A 20,482-nucleotide genomic window follows, 5' to 3' on the forward strand; every position below is an offset into this window, starting at 1 on the left:
TTGGCTCATCTCAGTTGCGAAGAGGAAGAACTTTGCAGCTGTTTCTGATTAATAAACAATGCCATGCTGGTGGGTGTTAACAATGAAATAAAACCCTGAAATGAAATGTAAACTAAAAAGAATTTGTATGACATATCATAGAAAAAGACAACACATTCACACAGATTTGCACAGAGTGGGCCATTCGGATTTGGCTCTTCAAGCCCAAACACACTGAGTTTACAAAACATTAGAAACACCCTCCTAATATTGAGTTGCATCCCCTTTTGCCCTCAGAACAGCATCAATACGTTGGGGCATGGACTCTACAAGGTGTCGAAAGCGTTCCATAGGGGTGCTGACCCATGTTGACTCCAATGCTTCCCACAGTTGTGTCAAGGTCCCGTGTGGCTCAGTTGGCAGAGCATGGTGTTTACAACGCTAGGGTTGTGGGTTTGATTCCCACGGGGGACCAGTACGGTGGAAAAAATGATGAAATGTATGCACTCACTACTGTAAGTCGCTCTGAATAAGAGCATCTGCTAAATTACTGAAATGTAAGTTGGTGGACTTTGGGTGGTGGACTATTCTTGATACACACGGGAAACTGTTGCGTGTGAAAAACCCAGCAGCGTGTCAGTTGTTGATGCACTCAAACCAGTGTGCCTGGCACCAACTACTGTACCCTGTTCAAAGGCACTTAAATACTTTGTCTTGCCCATTTACCCTCTGAATGGCACACATACACAATCCATGTCCCAAATATTTTGAGGCTTAAAAATCCTTCTTTAACCTGTCTCCTCCCCATCTACACTGATTGAAGTGGATTTAATAGGTGACATCAATAAGGGATCATAGCGTTCATCTGGATTCACCTGGTCAGTCTATGTCATGGAAGGATCAGGTGTTCCTAATGTTTTGTACACTTTGACTAAAACGATGACTTATTGATTTAAATCATTGTGCAACATCATGGGTAAGCTCTGGCCATCGTCTTTCAGCTCTAAAAAGTTTCAACTTCATGAATTAAGCTATATTGTAGTAATGTTTGGCTTCATGTAATATTTTGCTGTCAAATTAAAGCTCCATCCAGGGATTCACAGAGCCAGTGTCCACTTTTCTTTTCAGGTGATTATCAACTTGGGTTGTGTACGTTTTGTTCTGTAGGATTACAGTTTAGAAGAGCCACTGACCATCAAGGGGCACAGGCTGGGTTGCAGAAATGATTGGACGGGAAGACCGACTGCAAGGAGAGGCTGACCGAGATGAAGGTTAGTAAAAATCTTTCACCTGTGGTACTGTTCACCCGTTTCACAACATTCAAATCACATCACATAGCATTTGGTTGCATTCTGTAATTTTATGTTGCTTTTTTTTATCATTACAGGCTAAATTACAAGGACTGTCCTTGGAAGAAAGGGGAGAGGTGCTTGAGCTGGTCGCTTCCAGTCTACCTTGAGTGATTTTTGAATACCGGAGAGGTATCTCAGGGTCTCCAGACATCCCAGAGCATGGACAACCTCGCTGGTGCACCTGCCTGAATTGCAGGGGGACTCCTACACCTTACGACACAAAACTGCTGCCATTTCACCGCTGCACTATTCCGTATATTTATTACCAAGTATGTTTACATAACAGTTGAACTTTCCACCACTACACTGTACTTTATTCTTCATTTGGATCTCAATTATGAAAAATATTTCATTTGGGGACATCTTTGTAAATAGTTTTTTTTGGTGATTATTATTTTCCCCCAGTCTGGGTGATATCATTTCAGTACCTTACACCAGGGGTGTCAAACACATTCCATGGAGGGTTTAATGTCTGCAGGTATTGGGTTTTTCCTTTCATTTAAGACAACCAGTTGAGGGAAGCTCTCTACTAATTGGTGACCTTAATTAATCAATCAAGTACAAGGGAGGAGTAAAAACCCACATACACTCAGCCCTCCATGGAATGAGTTTGACACATGCCTTACTGTGCTTTTTTTAATTTGGAGAAAGTTACAGAAATTACCGTGTATTTTTGTTTATCTCTCAAATAAAACTTTATTTGACCTTATCTGTGTAATCAGACCGACTTGTTTTGTACTGTATTTACACCAGAGTAGTCCATCCATTTTTCTGGATATATACCCAACTGTAGGTCTGCTAATTTGTAGTGAAAATTGTCAATAGTATACATATCCAGAAAAAGATAACAGTTTAGTAAATAATTCCAAAACCATTCCAAAAGTTAAATAATGATGCCTATATGCTTGATAAAGAATGCACAAATATTGTTTCTCACACAAGTTTGTTGCCCACACAAACTTCCCTTATTTACATATGATTTATATGTTTGGTTGCAGGCCCACCACTTTCAACAACATTTCTGAGTACTCTGTAGGTTTTCACACTTCCCGGGAAATCTGACAATAGGGAAAGCTCAGGTGTGCTAACTGCATCTTGTGTTGCGTGGCGACTTCTCCTCAAAGTTGTAGCAGCTCAGCCATTGTTGGTGGTGGCTCTTCAGGAGTCTTGGTTCATCTGATCTCAGGATCATTCTCCTTGGAAGCCCCAAGCGAGAGCCGTTCTTCTCAACATTGCTTTCGTTCTGGGATGGATGTGTAGTCCTATGCAGTTTTCAATGCGTAGACACAGTCTCATGTAGCTGAAAGAAAATATTTGGTGAGTATTTTGTCTATACATTTACAGAACTGTAGTGTTGATATCTGTTGAAAATATAACAGCGATATCATGTATTATATTGTAATGAGTTCTACTAATTGATATTTGGGGGTTTTACATCACAAATATTTTTCTCCAGAGAGTGGAGGAAGGAAAGCAAATCTCCAGAGACTGAAGAAGGGAAAGCAAACTGCATACATGTGGATGTAGATCAGGAAGGACTCCGGCTCAGATGTAGATCTAGATAGACAACAAATCAGAAAACTATAAATCCCAATCCTAATCTGGAATACGCTTTTAGCATTTGACGTGTCTGTAAACTTTCTAAATGTCGACAAAACAAAATACCTAGACAAGGTGGGATCTTTTTGTGTCGGTTGAATTCATTATGCGAGAAATGCAGGTGGAAACACTTTTATGCACAAATATTGATATAATAACCATCATATAGAAGAAGTAAACTTCGAGTCACGTGATGATATTCCACTGGGTGTCAATTCAACATTTATTTCACATTGGTTCAGTGTAACGTCATTGAAATGACGTGGAAACAACGCTGATTTAACCAGTGTGTGCCCAGTGGGATGTTAGCTGGTCCTCCCACTACAACTCAAGAAAGCATGCAGTTTATTAGGCTACAGATGAAATAAATTATGATGAGCTTCACAGGGTGGTGAAAGTGCACGTGATGAGCTTGATGCTCCTTTCCAATAAATATCGAGGGTCTTATTCTGACGACAAATATCGATGCTTGGCTGCGGTTTGACAAATACAAATGATCTCGCTATTTTGTCCATAATAATCTCGATTTATCTGCGAGATGTTGGCTAGAGCGCATGTGCCAAGACCAGAGACTGGCTCATAACACATTTTTTTGTGACAAAACCATCAGTAGAGTTGAACATGCGATGGAAACCCATTTAACTTGTATTTTTTATTCAGTACATGGGAATTTAACCGCAAAAGTATTTGTTATGTGCACTACGTCATCATGCAAATACTTTTATCTGCAACAAGTCAATTTGACGCAAACACATCTCTGGTGGGAAAATATGCATTTTGTTTTCATGTGGATTTTAGAATATTCGCATTAAATCTGTCACCAATAGGATAACAAACCTAGCTACCCACTCGGCACAGATGTTAATGTAATGTATTTTCCACATTGGTTCAGAAACAACGTTGATTCAACCAGTGTGTGCCCAGTGGATAGTCTTAGATTTCCACGGTACATTCAGTTTAGGATGAGGGAGTTAGTCTTTTTTTTCATCTTTGGAGAAGGAAGCTACTTGGCAGAATGTGGTGTGGTGGAGGCATTTGAAATGAAACATTTTAAATGTTGATGGAAATGGGGATTATGATCAGTGAGGTATTTTTGACTCCTACTGATGACAGCTGAATTCTATAGACACAACACTTCACAGAAGCAAGATTTATTCACTATCAGTTGCAAAAGGCACAGTAGATTCCTTGTCTAGTAGTCCCAAGTGAGGAATTTAAACATTTACATAAAAATTGTCATCTAAAAAGTATCCAATACTCATCCTGATAAATAAGGTTGTAAAGTAGTTTACTCACGATGTGGTAGGTAGGCGCGGCTAACTTCAGACAGAACAATGAGGGAGTTCTATTAACCTGAGCCGCGCTCAGGTCTATTGCCCATTGACGTGAACTGGCAAAAGCAGTGAGGCTCACCCCGGAAGGCAGCCGGTTCCAAACTAATGCAATCACTTTTCACCACTAAGCAAACCCCTCCCACTGGGGTAACCCGGGCCAGATAATAGAATCCTCTCATTGTTTTGACTGTACAGGAGATCGAGGGTGTGTTTAACTTGCTCAAAACAAGCAGGCTACTACAAGAATCACTGCAATAAAACAAGGAACAGATGTTCTGTAGGACTGGCATCACAAAGTACGGTAAGATGATCTGCATGTCGGTTCTTTAGTTGCTGACTGATATGTGGGTTTGCGGTGTAGTTTCAGTTTGTATGTGCAATGCCCAACCTTGTTCAGTAGGCTGTCTACCTTCAAAAGTTGCCTGTTTTGTTTGCTCGCCTCAGTTCAAGTTCAAAGCCGATTATGTCTACATGCTTGAATGTCAAAATTCAATACAGCAATTGCACTGCTTGTATCAATTGAAAAAGAAGCCTACTTGTTATGGCATTCAGTGTTTACATAACCTTTTAAAGTAGAGACATGCCTTTTAACTTTCAACTTTTACTATTATAAAGCCTAATGTGTGGTTTCATGTAATATTTTGCAGTGAAATTACAGCTCCATCCAGGTATTCACAGAGCCATTTTCAGATGAATTTCAATTTAGACTTCATATTTAACCATTTTGAAGTTAGTGGCAAAGCATTCTTGCGTTTGGAAAGTCCAAGGACTTTGTCCTAGAAGGCTAAGTTGGCTAATTAAAGTTAATGTTCTTTGTGCAAACTTTAGCACTTGGGTTAGGCCACTGTAGTAACTATGGTGACCAGGTTACAGCACGGTATTCCTACTGCTGCTAAAGGGATAATTGTACTATGCTTATGTGTCTTATTTAGAGAAGCTGGTGAACTGGTTTGGTTGGTATGTCAGTACTAACTATTTTCATGTGCTTTTTTGGGAGGGGGAGGGGGGGGGTGGACATGCATTCTGTAACTCATGACAACTTCTTCAACTAAACTTCAACCTGAACTAAGCCCATAAGATTGCCTTGTTAAAGCTGTAATGCATGTGTAACAATGTGTGTACAGGTGTTTTTGGAGACCCCTCTGGCAATAATGCATTTTTTTTTTTTTGTCACTGTTTTCCATAAACCCCAGCTCTCATTTGGCAGGGAGAGATGGTGAAAGTGGATGCCGAGTTCGAATCAAAAGTTGCATGTGTAACAATGTGTGTACAGGTGTTGGTGAAGATGAATGTGCTGAATGGACAACAGTCCAAAAAATGGAACAAAAAGAAAATTGCCTAAAATTGGAGTGGAGGATGTGTTTACGTTGGATAATTAATTGTTTCTTGTTGGGATCTGTTTTGTTGAGTAAGAATGCATATGTGGGAGACAGGTTAGAGGTGTTGAATGGTGAAGTATGCGCTGGGAAAAGTGGAGTCTGTCAGAGTGACCAGGAGTGTGGTCTTGTTCTGATTAATTGTATTTCTAAAGAACAGAGGAAGATTGCAGTGGGCCTCAAAAGAATCCGGACAACAGAAGTATCGTGCTTTGAACTTCGGAGCAGAGCGTTCATGGAAGGAGTCATCTCAGGGGTGACGACTGATGTTCAGGTTGAATACCTGAAGAGAAATCCTGGTATGGTTGGCGCCTGACATCTGACCCGCTGGGTGAATGGTGAAGAAGAAGAAAGTCTGTTGGTCCTGATGTTTTTTTTAAATATATATATATATATATAAAGAGAACCTACTTATGCATGTGATGCTTGGTTAAGTAAGATACGCTGTATCTTACAATGGTTTCGTCCCTAAACCATTGCAGTGTAAAAATTTGTAGGATTTGGCCATCTTTCAAATGTGCAGACGGACGGAGTCTACTGAAGAACGGTGTGTATGAGGACAACAGTGTTTCAATTGTGGTCGTGATCATGATCCTGTGTTCCTGGGACGCCTTATAAGGGTGAAGGAGATTTGAGTTAGCAAAAGTTTGAGCGGTCAATCTAATCTCATGTGGAGGTGATTCTTTTTTTTTTTTAAGATTTGAGAAAACAAGTGACACTAGTGAAGATCGTGATGCACCACAGCCTGTAGTAAACGTTTGCTGCCAGTCAAAAGGTACACTGTGTGTTAAAAAGGTGGATTTTTGTGGTGTTCATTGCCGGTGTCAAAGAAACTGGATATTATTTTTGGCTGCGGCAGAAACGTTTTTGGGACTTCAGGAGTTTACATTGGAAGACTTGCAACGAGTACTGGTGCCGGAAGATGGCCCGCCCTCCCAGGCTCCCCTTGAGCCTGTGTAGGGATCAAATCAGTTTTTACTTTTAACAGAAAAGTAGTTTGATTTTAGTTTATTTTTTTGTAGTTTGTATGAATATATCTCCGCCCCATCCCCACATCAGTGGCGGCGTGCGCACTAAATTGTGCGAACGCCAATATACCAAAGAAGAACCCTAGCACTCGGAGTAGTCTCCTGTGCTCAAAAGTGCTGTCTGCGGGAAGGAAAATGGCCGAAATGGATGTTCTGTTTGATACTGACGGCGCGTCGGATGAAGACAGAATGAGTGGTCTACAGTGGTGAAAAAGACAGGAAACAAGAAGTAAAGTTGTGGTGGAAAATATGAAACCCCTTTAGTCGGCGCGAGGGTTCTGTACCCATGTTTGCTGGCCGACTCCTTTGGCGTCTTGAGGAAAAACTGGGAAGCGTTGGAGGATAATGTGGCAATGGTCAGATTCACAAGAACTGGCCCTATTTAGATTTTTTTGAGTCCGTGGAGCAGAAGAAGCGTGCTTTATGCCTCAAAGATATCAGTATGGAATGTTTTCTGTATTGATTTTCGAAGAAGGGCGTCTATCGAGGGGGTTTATCAAGGGGGTTATCTCTAGGGTGTTCTAATTATCATTGCAGGCTAAATTGCAAGAGCTGTCCTTTTGAAGAAAGGGGAGAAGAGCTGGTTGCTTCCTGTCTGTCTGGAGTGATGTTTTACATCATGGAGAACCAGAGTGCTATCCCAGGGTCTCCAGACATCCCAGACCACAGACAACCTTGCTGGTGCGCCTGCCTGAATTGCGCATGGAGACTCCTGCACCTTACAACACACAACTGTTACCATTTCACCACTGCACTATTCCATTTAAGTACCAAATACTTTCCATAACTACACTGTACTTTATTCTTCATTTGGATCCCAATTATGAAAGATATTCCATTTGGTGATATCTCTGTAAGTACTTTATTTTTCTCTTTGTCTGGGTGATATCAGTTCAGTGCTTTACCAGTAATTTTTCAGAATGTTTCCCTTACACTATGCTTTTGTTATTTCGATAAGGTTACAGACACTACCTTGTATTCTTGTTTATCTCCCTAATAAACACACACACACACACACACACACACACACATCTTATATATAGGGATGCACGATATATCGGTGAACATATCGGAATCGGCCGATGTGCAAAACCGATGTCAAAGCTGACGTGCATACCTATATAACGTAGGTACATGACGTAATGACGCCACGTAAAATGTTGCGCAATATGTGCAACACAGCATTCCTAAACTAGCCCACATTGTCTGCTGTGGGGATTGAGCAGTCAACAATTTGAGCAGTCATTTGAAAGAGTAAGAACATTTCAGCGAGACAACTCAGGCGAAATCCATTAAAGCCAAGATAATGGAATTCATTGCCCTTGACAATCAACCGTTCTCTGTCGTGGGTGATGTTGGCTTTCACCGACTGGTTGAGCACCGGTACACACTACCAAGTGCGCTATTTGTTTTAGATGTTGCCCTACCGGAGTTACACAGTAATAGCGTCACTGCTATTAGCTTCACGACATGCATGCTATGGAACGCCGTTTGGGTCTTTGCGTGTCAAAAAAGATACAGTAGCACTGTCAAAACTGTACAAAAAAGTCTGCAAACACCGGCCACGTACGATGTGTTTACAATACCGCGTTGGTAATAAAGCATTATTCGTTCGACTGCAACATCTGGGGTAGCTAGCTTTAGCTTGGCATCTAGCTAGCACCAATACAACCAGCCTGAAAACAATGACCAGTAGAAACTGCAGTCATTTTCATTAGCAATGATTTAGGAATCCTTGTGAGTAAGTATTAGCTAGGTTGCCACTTGTTGTTAGCCTATTGAAATTGAACTTCAGTTCATGAAAATAAATAGCTAGCCAGCTACCTAACCCTGTTGCCCAAAGCTAACGTTATAAGCAGCCAGCTGGCTTCATCTGGCTAGTGAGGCTCGACCGCACCAGGTTATGTGTTGTGAAGCTAGCCACAATAAGGATTAGGCACAATAGTGGAATTGGCGGTTTGCCTTCAAAATAAAAGTATGTCATTGACAGTGATGCAAATGAATACAAATAGGAGAATTATGCCATACTATTGTGGCTAATCCTTATTGTGGCTAGCTTCACATAGATGGGTCTGACCACCATTAATCAAATAAGAACTGTCTTAAGTTAAGGTTATTTTAGATAATGACACCTAGCTAGCTAACTATAGCTACTGAAACAGATTGTTGTTTTGCTGTGTTTTTGGGGAAGAACATTGCTTTAGCGTGGTTCTGTAGCGTGGTTCGTTCTGCGTTGTGTACTTTAATTAGGACAGTGCCACAACTGGAGGTCTCCTGGTTGGCTGTTTTTATTTGCCCTGCACATGAAGAGACAACACACAATATGTTAGCCCTTAGCCCAGTCACAGCTCTCAGGCACCTGCGCGAGCACATGGAAACTCACTCAAACACTGTCCCAAGTACTCACAAGTTACAATAGGTACCCTAGTTAGCGAGCTCGGTGAAACTTGTTAACCTGTTTGGGCTAGGGGGCAGTATTGACACGGCTGGATAAAAAACGTACCCGATTTAATCTGGTTACTACTCCTGCCCAGTAACGAGAATATGCATATAATTATTGGCTTTGGATAGATAACACTCCAAAGTTTCTAAAACTGTTTGAATGGTGTCTGTGAGTATAACAGAACTCATATGGCAGGCCAAAACCTGAGAAGATTCCATGCAGGAAGTGGCCTGTCTGACAATTTCTTCCCCTTCTTGATTATCTCTATCCATTACAAAGGATCTCTGCTGTTACGTGACACTTCCTACGGCTGCCATGGGCTCTCAGAAGGCGGCAAAAAGCTGAATCGTGGCTTTGCAGGCTCTGGCTGAAAAAAAAGTAGCGCGTTTGGGTAGTGGCTGGTTACAGTACTGTGAGACTCAGGCGCGTGCCCGCGTCGACCGAATACTTTGTTTTCTTTCCTCTGTTTACCTAAACGGAGATTCCCGGTCGGAATATTATCTCTTTTTTACGAGAAAAATGGCATAAAAATTGATTTTAAACAGCGGTTGACATGCTTCGAAGTACGGTAATGGAATATTTAGATTTTTTTTTGTCACGAATTGCGCCATGCTCGTGACCCTGATTTACCATTTCGGATAGTGTCTAGAAAGCACGAACAAAACGCCGCTATTTGGATATAACGATGGATTATTTTGGACCAAACCAACATTTGTTATTGAAGTAGCAGTCCTGGGAGTGCATTCTGACGAAGACAACAAAGGTAATCAAACTTTTGTAATAGTAAATCTGACTTTGGTCAGGGCTAAACTTGGTGGGTGTCTAAATGGCTAGCCGTGATGGCTGGGCTATCTACTGAGAATATTGCAAAATGTGCTTTCACCAAAAAGCTATTTTAAAATCGGACACCTCGATTGCACAAAGGAGTTCTGTATCTATAATTCTTAAAATAATTGTTGTTTTTTGTGAACGTTTATCGTGAGTAATTTAGTAAATTCACCGGATGTTTGCGGGGGGTATGCTAGTTCTGAACGTCACATGCTAATGTAAAAAAGCTGGTTTTTGATATAAATATGAACTTGATTGAACAAAACATGCATGCATTGTATAACATAATGTCCTAGGGTTGTCGTCTGATGAAGATCATCAAAGGTTAGTGCTGCATTTAGCTGTGGTTTTGTTTTTTGTGACATTATATGCTAGCTTGAAAAATGGGTGTCAGATTATTTCTGGCTGGGTACTCTGCTGACATAATCTAATGTTTTGCTTTCGTTGTAAAGCCTTTTTGAAATCGGACAGTGTGGTTAGATTAACGAGAGTCTTGTCTTTAAAATGGTGTAAAATAGTCATATGTTTGAGAAATTGAAGTAATAGCATTTCTAAGGTATTTGAAAATCGCGCCACGGGATTACACTGGCTGTTGCGTAGGTGGGACGATTTCGTCCCACCTAGCCCAGAGAGGTCTTTATATTGTCCACATTGTAACAAAATGTATGGTTGCATAACAGCACATTGTGTAACATTACCACGGTTTTATATTGAAGAATTGGAGAGTCAAGGACAACATTCCTCGCTAGCTGAAGGTCCGGCAAAAGAGAACAATAAGGGGGTACGGAAATACAGACAACCCGCGATGGACCAAACCAAAATATACAAAACTTTTACAATCACATGTATGTACAATCACATGTATGTATAATCTAGATATGAAAACGTGTTTGCGCACCAAAAAATAACATTAGTTATGCAGCTGTAATAACAAAAAACACTGAATTATTATTATTATTATTATTATTATTAACATCCCCTCTTGACCTGGCCTATTTGAACTGGTCCTTGTGTGCAACTTGGTGCATAATCTAGGGGAACAACATCACACTACTACACATCAATGAGCTAGTTTAACTTTTTTTATGACCAGCACTGTAGGTGTGCGAGACAACTTTACCAGCATCATAGCATACGTATTGATGAATCGTTGTGACATGAAATACGAGTGATAGTGTAATCAATGTGAATAACTACATAATTTGAGGCGTATATATATTTTTTTGATGTGACGTGCAGTCATATTCAGGTCCTGATTGGTCAACAAGATTATTTGACACACTATTTGACAATAGTATACTTTTTGACACACAAAGACCCAAACGGCGTTCCATAGAAATCCTGGTTGAGAATGAAAATACTGAACAACGAAACAGCACAGCAAGTAAGTGAAGGAAATAGGTTTTGATTATGTTTTACTGGTATTCGAACCAGGGACTGTAGTGACGCCTCCTGCACTGAGATGCAGTGCCTTAGACCGCTGCGTCCGTGTGTGTACTAACTATTTAACTATACTAGAATGCTTTAAAGGCTGTCAGTTTTAACTATCGGGTTTTTTGGCAAGGAAAATATCGGTATCGGCCAAAAATGTCATATCGGTGCATCACTCATTTTATTTACATATATTCACACTTCCCGGGAAGTCTGACAATGGCGAAAGTGCAGGTCCTTCCTTGCTCGAAGGCGTGCTAACTGCATCCTGTGTTGAATGGCGACTTCTCCTCAAAGTTGTAGCAGCTCAGCCGATGTTGGTGGTGGCTCTTCAGGGAGTCTTGGTTCATCTGATCTCAGGTCATTCTCCTTGGAAGCCCCAATTGAGAGCCCATTCTTAACATTCCTCTCTGAAGTTATGGGATAGTCCTTTCCGGTTTTCAATGCGTAAACACAGTCTCCTGTAGATGAAAGAGAATAATATTTGGTGAGTATTTTGTCCATAGAATTTCATTACTATCAGTAGCTAGGTTGTCATCCAATTTGCGACATATTTTCATGTGAATATTCTAAACTCCGCATGAAGAAAATATGTGCATTATCCCACCAGTGTTTCCACCAAACTGACTTGTTGCCATAAATCAGTGCATGATGACATAGGGCACACAAATTGCTTAATTTGTCATCTTCCTGAATACAAATCTAAAGTTCAATGCGTTTCCATTGCATTTTCAACTCTACCGATAGTTTTGCTATAAAGACTGATGGGTTAAATAGCAAATGTGCCTACTCTGGTCTTGGCATGTGCGCTCTAGCCAACAGCTCGCAGATACAAGTAAAGATCAACATGTCACCAAAATAAGACCCTTAATATTTATTGGAAAGGAGCATCAAGCTCATCACCATGCACTTTCACCACCCTGTGAAGTTCATCATAATTTATAGGATGTCCAATGAAACACGCATCTTTTGACCAATGGGTAAAATATGTTAATTGTGTAGATAATCCTCTAAGAAAGCCAATGGTCCAAAACTCATGTCTCTATCATAATTAGTTCAAAAGTTATTATGCTGTTTACCATTGTAGGATGGCCAGAATTAAGGTGACTAAATCAATGGAGGCCAGAGAAGGAAAGAAGGGGGGTGGGGAAAAAAAGAGTAAAACTTAAGATTTTTTTTCTTCGATGTCAGCCAATCAGATCAGCTCTGAAAAAGAGGGTCGCCTACTGGGATCCGATCCATTGTCCTGGGTGGTGGTGGTCCAAACAGAGGATCCGCTTCGGGAAAGTCGTATTCCTCGTCGTAATGTTGGTAAGTTGACGTTGCTCTTATATCCAATAGTTCTTCCCGGCTGTATGTAATAAGACTTAAGATTTCCTGGGGTAGCAATGTAAGAAATAATACATAAAAAAACGAAATACTGCGTAGTTTCCTAAGAACATGAAGTGAGGCAACCATTGCGAACGTGAAGCGAGGCGACCATCGTGAATGCAAAGCGACCATTATGTGCTATCATTCAGTCAATATCTGATGGATTTTAAGAATTCTAAAAGTTTTGAGTATTTTCATCTTGTACAATTGTTGCATTTATTAGAATTGTTTTAGCCATTTTAAAATGTTGATGACTGTTTCTACTTGTACATGTGTGAAATAGGACAAATGTAAGCACCTACCTAATATTGTTATTATGGAAAATTTGTTTTATACTCAATACATGTGTAGCATCCCTTTTGAGCTAGCTCAAATAGGGAATAACATACTATCCCAATTTTAGCCTACTGCACAGAGTATGTCCTCAATACTCAAAGTAAATCCTGGATAGTTAATTTTCCTAAACAGTTGAGCTACATAGATGCCTATCATTATAAGAAGTCTACTTTGTTATTCGGTAAATTATTCCTCTTCTTGGCCAGCTAGGTGAAACAAAATTATGGAACAGACATGGTAAAAAATACTTTGCTGAAGTCTGTGCTTACCGATCTGATTCTGCTCCTATACTTGACAATGGTGGGGCTGGAAATCCAGGCATGCCAGGCATTGATGTAGATTTATTCCTTTTATGACTGAAATTATATCTGAAAATATATTTTCTAGAGCTTAAACATCATGTAATGAAGCTCAGTTCAGATTCAACAGCCAGCATGAGACCAGACGAGATCAAACTACCATAGTTAGTTTTAGAATGTTGTGTTGTAGGCTACAACAGCTCAAGAAGACGAGCAGTGTTGCCAACTATTTTTGTGGCACAAATGTGGTCCCCAACGTAGCATTTTCGCCCCCTCTCCCACCGCACAATCCCTTCCATTGTGCTTCTCTGCCGGTGTGTGCACCTTTGGTGTGAGGTGAGAAAGGTGGCTAAATAATACAACAGAAACTCTCGGTGTCAACACTCCCCAAAGATGTCCCTAGCCTCTTACCAATGAAAGTCACTGGAGGGGCCGACACTTCAGTAAATAATATAGTGACAAAGTCGCTAAATTGGCAAAACTAAAGATAAGACTTGCAGTTGAGACAGTTTGTAGCAAAGGAGTGTCATGAAATGCATGCATTAGATACATATTGAGATGCATCCAGCTGCAGCCCCACAGCAGCCTGTGACTAAAACTAGCCTGTCATTAAAACCAATACTATCACCATCTACTGGCTTTGGTTAATCCCTACCACATACATGTGAACTCCTTTTCTTTCCTAGATTCCTTTCTTCGCTCCCTTTCCTAACTTTCTTTCCTCTCTACTGGCTGTGGTTAATCACTACCACATACAGGTAACTGCCAAAATAAAGGGATAATATGTATATTGAAAGCAGGTGCTTCCACACAGGTGTGGTTCTGGAGTTAATTAAGCAATTAACATCCCATCATCCTAAGGGTCATGCATAAAAATGCCCAGTTGACCATTATTTTGGCTACCAAGACTAGAAGAAGAGATCGCAGGAGCTGATTGTAAACTACAAGAGGAACCAGGCTGGACAGGCCCCTATCCTCATCAACGGGGCCACTGTGGAGAAGGTCAATAACTTCAAATTCCTCGGCGTACACATCTCAGAGAAGCTGAAATGGTCTAACGGTCAAGAAGATCATCAGGGACCCCAGCCACCCAAGCCATGCCCTGTTCTCCCCGCTTCAATCACTTAGACACAGGCAGTACAGGAGCATCATGGCAAAAACTGAAAGTGGCCAATAGTTTCTATCCTCAGACCATCAGGCTGCTGAATAGCCCCCACTAGTCAGCTACCAGCTCCCCCCTCCTGCTACTTCCCAAATGGACATTATTTTATTTCAGTTAGTCCTGAATGTTGGAGCTCGAATACTACGATTTCCACTGTTGGAGCTCGAATACTACGATTTTCACTGTACCTTGCAATCACACCTGCAACCCTGTACATGTGACCTATAAAACACTCTGAATCTTTTGAAAGAGGGGTCTCAAAGGAGCATAGGGGATTTAAAGGGTATGTGTCTCAGTCATCAGATTTCAACCCAATTGAATACTTATGGGAGATTCTGGAGCAGTGCCACCACCATCAACAAAACACCAAATTATGGAATTTCTTGTGGAAGGTTGGTGTTGGATCCCTCCAATAGAATTTCATACACTTGTAGAATCTATGCCAAGGCGCATTGGAGCTCTTCTGGTGGCTCATGGTGGCCCAACGTCCTTTTTAAGACACTTTGTTGGTGTTTCATTAATTGTTTTATTTTACCTGTTACATGTGAACTCATCCTTTCCTTTCCTCTACTGGCCATGCTTAATCCTAGGAATGGAGGAAAATAAAATGGAAAAGGGAGCTAAGTAAGGAGTCTAGGAAATAAAAGGAGGGAAATGAAAGGGATCTAGGAAAGGATGAAAGGCGCTAGGAAAAGGAAGCAGAAGAAAGGGAGTCAAGGAAATTGAGCGAGGGAGGGTGAAAAGGAGCTAGGAAAGGAGATGATGGAAAGGGATTTATGGGATGGAGGAAAGGAAAGAAGGAAAAGAGTGCGCTTGGAAAGGAAAAATAGGAAAGGAAAGGGAGATAGGAAATGAAGCTAGTAAAGGAGGAGACAAAATGGAAGGAGGAAAAGAAAGATGGAAAGGGAGCAAGGAATGGAATCTAGGAAATAAAAGGAGGAGTTCACATGTATGTGGTAGGGATTAACCACTGCCAGTAGATGGTGATAGTATTGGTTTTAGCGACAAACTGGTTTTAGTCACAGGCTGCTGCGGGGCTGCAGCTGGATACTATTGTAAATATCAGCAAGCTAGACTAGATATGTGCAGCAAAAAAGCTAGCTAGCGCTCTGCTTGGCTAGCTGCTTGACTGAACACAGAATGTTAGTGCACTGTTCTTTGATTGGCTAAATGGATCCGTCTCGTCGCAAGACTTCGGCTAAGATTTGAATCTTGGAAACTCCAACCAAAGACATCACACGTTCTAAAACTAGACTGCTCAGATTAAACAAACTGTTGCGTCGTGTCTCAATTTACATATCTGAACTGGGCTTTATAATCCTGGCTAAGTAATTCCGTGCCAGTAGACTAGTGTGAAGAAAAGTAGCTAACTAGTGCTAACCAATATCAACATGACTTTCAGACCACAGACTTCAGAAATATAACACAAGGTTGAGTAACGTTATACACAAGTTAGCTAGTAACGACTATATCGTGAAGCCACATTTTATAATCAAATTAAATAAACCAATGTCAGTCGGCTAACAACCTAGCCACAGTAGCTAACATTATCTAGCTAGCCAATACGAACTATTGGATGCGTGTCTTGAAAACAACAATAAAAATAAGTAATCCAAAATGGAGCACTCAAATGAATATTTACAACTAAATATCAAAACCAACGTTTAACTTTTTATATCTAGAAATATATTATATCTAGTTAGCAATATCGTACCTTTTCAGCAGAAATTATGCAAACTCAGTCGTTTTTGAATCCCTTCAATCAAATGTACACTGCTCAAAAAAATAAAGGGAACACTTAAACAACACAATGTAACTCCAAGTCAATCACACTTCTGTGAAATCAAACTGTCCACTTAGGAAGCAACACTGATTGACAATAAATGCCACATGCTTTTATGCAAATGGAATAGACAACAGGTGGAAATTATAGGCAATTAGCAAGACACCCCGAATAAAGGAGTGGTTCGGCAGGTGGTGACCACAGACCACTTCTCAGTTCCTATGCTTCCTGGCTGATGTTTTGGTCACTTTTGAATGCTGGCGGTGCTTTCACTCTAGTGGTAGCTTGAGACAGAGTCTACAACCCACACAAGTGGCTCAGGTAGTGCAGCTCATCCAGGATGGCACATCAATGCGAGCTGTGGCAAGATGGTTTGCTGTGTCTGTCAGCGTAGTGTCCAGAGCATGGAGGCGCTACCAGGAGACAGGCCAGTACATCAGGAGACGTGGAGGAGGCCGTAGGAGGGCAACAACCCAGCAGCAGGACCGCAACCTCCGCCTTTGTGCAAGGAGGAGCAGGAGGAGCACTGCCAGAGCCCTGCAAAATGACCTCCAGCAGGCCACAAATGTGCATGTGTCTGCTCAAACGGTCAGAAACAGACTCCATGAGGGTGGTATGAGGGCCCGACGTCCACAGGTGGGGGTTGTGCTTACAGCCCAACACCGTGCAGGACGTTTGGCATTTGCCAGAGAACACCAAGATTGGCAAATTCACCACTGGCGCCCTGTGCTCTTCACAGATGAAAGCAGGTTCACACTGAGCACATGTGACAGACGAGACAGTCTGGAGACGCCGTGAAGAACGTTCTGCTGCCTGCAACATCCTCCAGCATGACCGGTTTGGCGGTGGGTCAGTCATGGTGTGGGGTGGCATTTCTTTGAGGGGCCGCACAGCCCTCCATGTGCTCGCCAGAGGTAGCCTGACTGCCATTATGTACCGAGATGAGATTTTCAGACCCCTTGTGAGACCATATGCTGGTGCGGTTGGCCTTGGGTTCCTCCTAATGCAAGACAATGCTAGACCTCATGTGGCTGGAGTGTCAGCAGTTCCTGCAAGAGGAAGGCATTGATGCTATGGACTGGGCCGCCCATTCCCCAGACCTGAATCCAATTGAGCACATCTGGGACATCATGTCTCGCTCCATCCACCAACGCCACATTGCACCACAGACTGTCCAGGAGTTGGCGGAAGCTTTAGTCCAGGTCTGGGAGGAGATCCCTCAGGAGACCATCCACCACCTCATCAGGAGCATGCCCAGGCGTTGTAGGGAGGTCATACAGGCACGTGGAGGCCACACACACTACTGAGCCTCATTTTTACTTGTTTTAAGGACATTACATCAAAGTTGGATCAGCCTGTAGTGTGGTTTTCCACTTTAATTTTGAGTGTGACTCCAAATCCAGACCTCCATGGGTTGATAAATTGGATTTCCATTGATTATTTTTGTGTGATTTTGTTGTCAGCACATTCAACTATGTAAAGAAAAAAGTATTTAAGATTATTTCTTTCATTCAGATCTAGGATGTGTTGTTTTAGTGTTCCCTTTATTTTTTTGAGCAGTATATTTATAAAGCCCTTTTTACTTCAGCCGATGTCACAAAGTGCTATACAGAAACCCAGCCTAAAACCCCAAACAGCAAGCAATGCAGATGTAGAAGCACGGTGGCTAGGAAAAACTCCCAAGAAAGGCAGGAACCTAGGAAGAAACCTAGAGAGGAACCAGGCTCTGAGGGGTGATGACCAGGAGGGTCTAATAATAATAATAATAATAATAATAATAATAATAATAATCAGTGGTTGTAGAGGGTGCAACAGGTCAGCACATCAGGAGTAAATGTCAGTTGCCTTTTCATAGCCGAGCATTCAGTTAGAGACAGCAGGTGAGGTAGAGAGAGAGTGTGAATGCAGATCCGAGGTTTACTCTCGTCTTGGCCTGTGCTTTATTGCTTTCCGTTTTCGCCTGTCTGCTCTCCAAAGTTCTCTGTTTCTTTGGCGTAGATGGAGGAGTAGCTGCTGCTGGGTTAGGTCATTGGCCCCTCGCGTCTGCCATGTCTGTAAGCTAGCTATCTCTGCTCGCCAAGTGTGGACATGGGCTCAGCTAGCTAGCTATCATACCCCTACCAGTTAGAATATCCCTAAACTACGGAAACACGTCACTCATTATCCACAGCACAGAATATGTTGGGAAAATCTGACCCGACAGGCAAACTTGTTGTCAGGCAGGCTAGAGGTTGTCAGGCAGGCTAGAGGTTGTCAGGCGCAATATTATTACTTTTGCTTCACATTGGATGACCACTAGCGACTTACTGGAGCAGAAAAAAGTAACAAAATGCCGCTTTAAGAAATGTGCAGCAATGTCATGCAGGAACTTTGCCTTAGGCTGCTGAGTGATAAAGATCTAGTGGTCAACATTCTTGCCAGTCCAGATCAGAAACAGGTTTGCTCATTTGCTAAGTTTCTTTTCCTGTTTTGGTTAATGATGAAATAGGCTTATTGTGCTTTATTCTTTACAGTCACAGGGTCTTGAAGCGGACACACACACACACACACATACACATACACACACAGAGAGAGCTCAGTGGGCAGGACATGGCCAAGTAGTCTTTTTGCTTTTTCAGTATGAGTTATTTAATGAGGATTACGGAATCATACACTGACTTGACAAATGTCTTCTCTCTAATAGGGTTGATGGAGCCAGACATGGATTAAACTAAGTACTGTGACACAACATCTGTAAAGAAGAGAGGAGGAGAGATGTCAAGAGCAGAAACATCTGTAAATCGCTCTATGGTTCCCTAATCTGCATATTCATACCGCGGGAACCACAGACTGTTTGTGGTTTGACATCTTGTGACTGTCATTGACACAACAGACCAAACTCATCATAATGGAATCTCTCTCACAACAAGAATCCATTCTAGATTGTCAGATCTCACAACAAGACTCCATGTTAGAATGTCAGATCTGTTTCAACTATTACAGTTTGTGGCGTAGGCCCAAGCTCCTGGACTGCCAGCACACCTGCTGCTCAGTGTGCTTGACCCAGATGAGGATGAGCCAGAGTGAGCTGCGCTGCCCCTGGTGTCGCTCTGTCACCACTCTGCCCCCAGGGGTCTCTGTCTCCCAACTCCTAGATGACCCGGACACTATGGCCATCATCTCTGTCCCATACACACCTGTCTTCATACGGCTGCCATGTAACGCCTACCTTCCAGTAGAACACCATGAGAGGGCTACAGGGATGGAGGAGGAACATGGGATGAGGGAATGGGAGGAAGGTAGTTGTAAGAGCGCATTTGGGACTAGGTTCTGCTTAGTGGTTGTTGTGGTATTTGTCCTACTCTTACTCGTGTACATTATACTGCACAGCATGACCTGCAACTCAGAACGGTTCACCATGATATCCTGTGGCTGAAAGACTTGATGATGATGATGATAATAATAAGGTATTTGGGATCTTTATATCTCACTCCCCAAAATTACAGGACGTTGTCACAATGCCAGCATTCAGGCTTTTTCTTAACCAGGAATAGTACTGCCATACTGAGTAAGGAAATGGTTGTTATACTTTGTATTTCGAATGTGTTCAGATATATTGAAGAATTTGTTGGGTTTTTTTTTCAAATGATTTCTCTTTGTGCAATAGACAGTTAAAAAATTAAACCAATCACCATTATGCTTCTCTGTTGTGATTCACCCAGAAAAGCACAAATCAAATCAAATGTTATTGTCACATACACATTTAGCAGATGTTATTGCGGGTGTGGCGAAAGGCTTACTTGTGTTAATTCATATGAAAAACATAAAACGGACCCATTTTTAGAGGTCTGTGATTTGTATTTGATCAAGTCTTCCTTTTCACCTACAGATGATGCTATTTGATTTTTTAGAGACATTTTAATCTTTAGGTCCCACACAATCAAGGCTCTAAATTAATATTTTTAAGATGGAAGAACTGTCAGAAAAGCTAAAACCTTTTGCCCATCAAGACCTGAATCCAGACAGCTGTCAATACAGGGTTTGCTCTAATCTTTTCATCACTGGTAAGTCAAGTCTGATCGATTTTCAAGTTTAGTTTCACTGTTTTGCTAACCATGTGTTAGCCAAAATGAGCTAGCTGGATAGCTTGTAGTCTAGTCATTAGCATGTGTCGCTTGACGT

The 20,482-nt window shown here is 41.6% G+C and overlaps 1 protein-coding gene and 1 long non-coding RNA gene across 4 annotated transcripts; both read left to right on the forward strand.

The window, feature by feature from the left end:
* Positions 1-824: 824 nt before the first annotated feature.
* On the forward strand, positions 825-2,040 carry LOC145877555 (uncharacterized). The gene is made up of 2 exons (XR_014391866.1): positions 825-1,250; positions 1,367-2,040. It is a non-coding gene; the product is annotated as an uncharacterized LOC145877555 (long non-coding RNA).
* Positions 2,041-2,512: 472 nt separating this feature from the next.
* LOC106599351 (E3 ubiquitin-protein ligase RNF152) lies at positions 2,513-20,160 on the forward strand. Of its 3 annotated transcripts, none has more exons than XM_045714679.2 (3): positions 2,513-2,648; positions 12,562-12,681; positions 19,005-20,160. In XM_045714679.2, the coding sequence occupies exon 3, from the start codon at positions 19,209-19,211 to the stop codon at positions 19,734-19,736; it is 528 nt and encodes a 175-aa protein (XP_045570635.1). In that variant the 5' UTR covers positions 2,513-2,648; positions 12,562-12,681; positions 19,005-19,208; the 3' UTR covers positions 19,737-20,160. The 3 variants fall into 3 exon arrangements, with proteins under 3 accessions (XP_045570635.1, XP_045570634.1, XP_082829512.1); XM_045714678.2 differs by lacking the exon at positions 2,513-2,648 and adding an exon at positions 4,296-4,565; XM_082973386.1 differs by lacking the exons at positions 2,513-2,648; positions 12,562-12,681 and adding an exon at positions 4,388-4,565.
* Positions 20,161-20,482: the final 322 nt, after the last annotated feature.

This window comes from Salmo salar, chromosome 03 (assembly GCF_965601325.2).
Source record: "Salmo salar chromosome 03, fSalSal1, whole genome shotgun sequence".
NCBI lineage: Eukaryota > Metazoa > Chordata > Actinopteri > Salmoniformes > Salmonidae > Salmo > Salmo salar.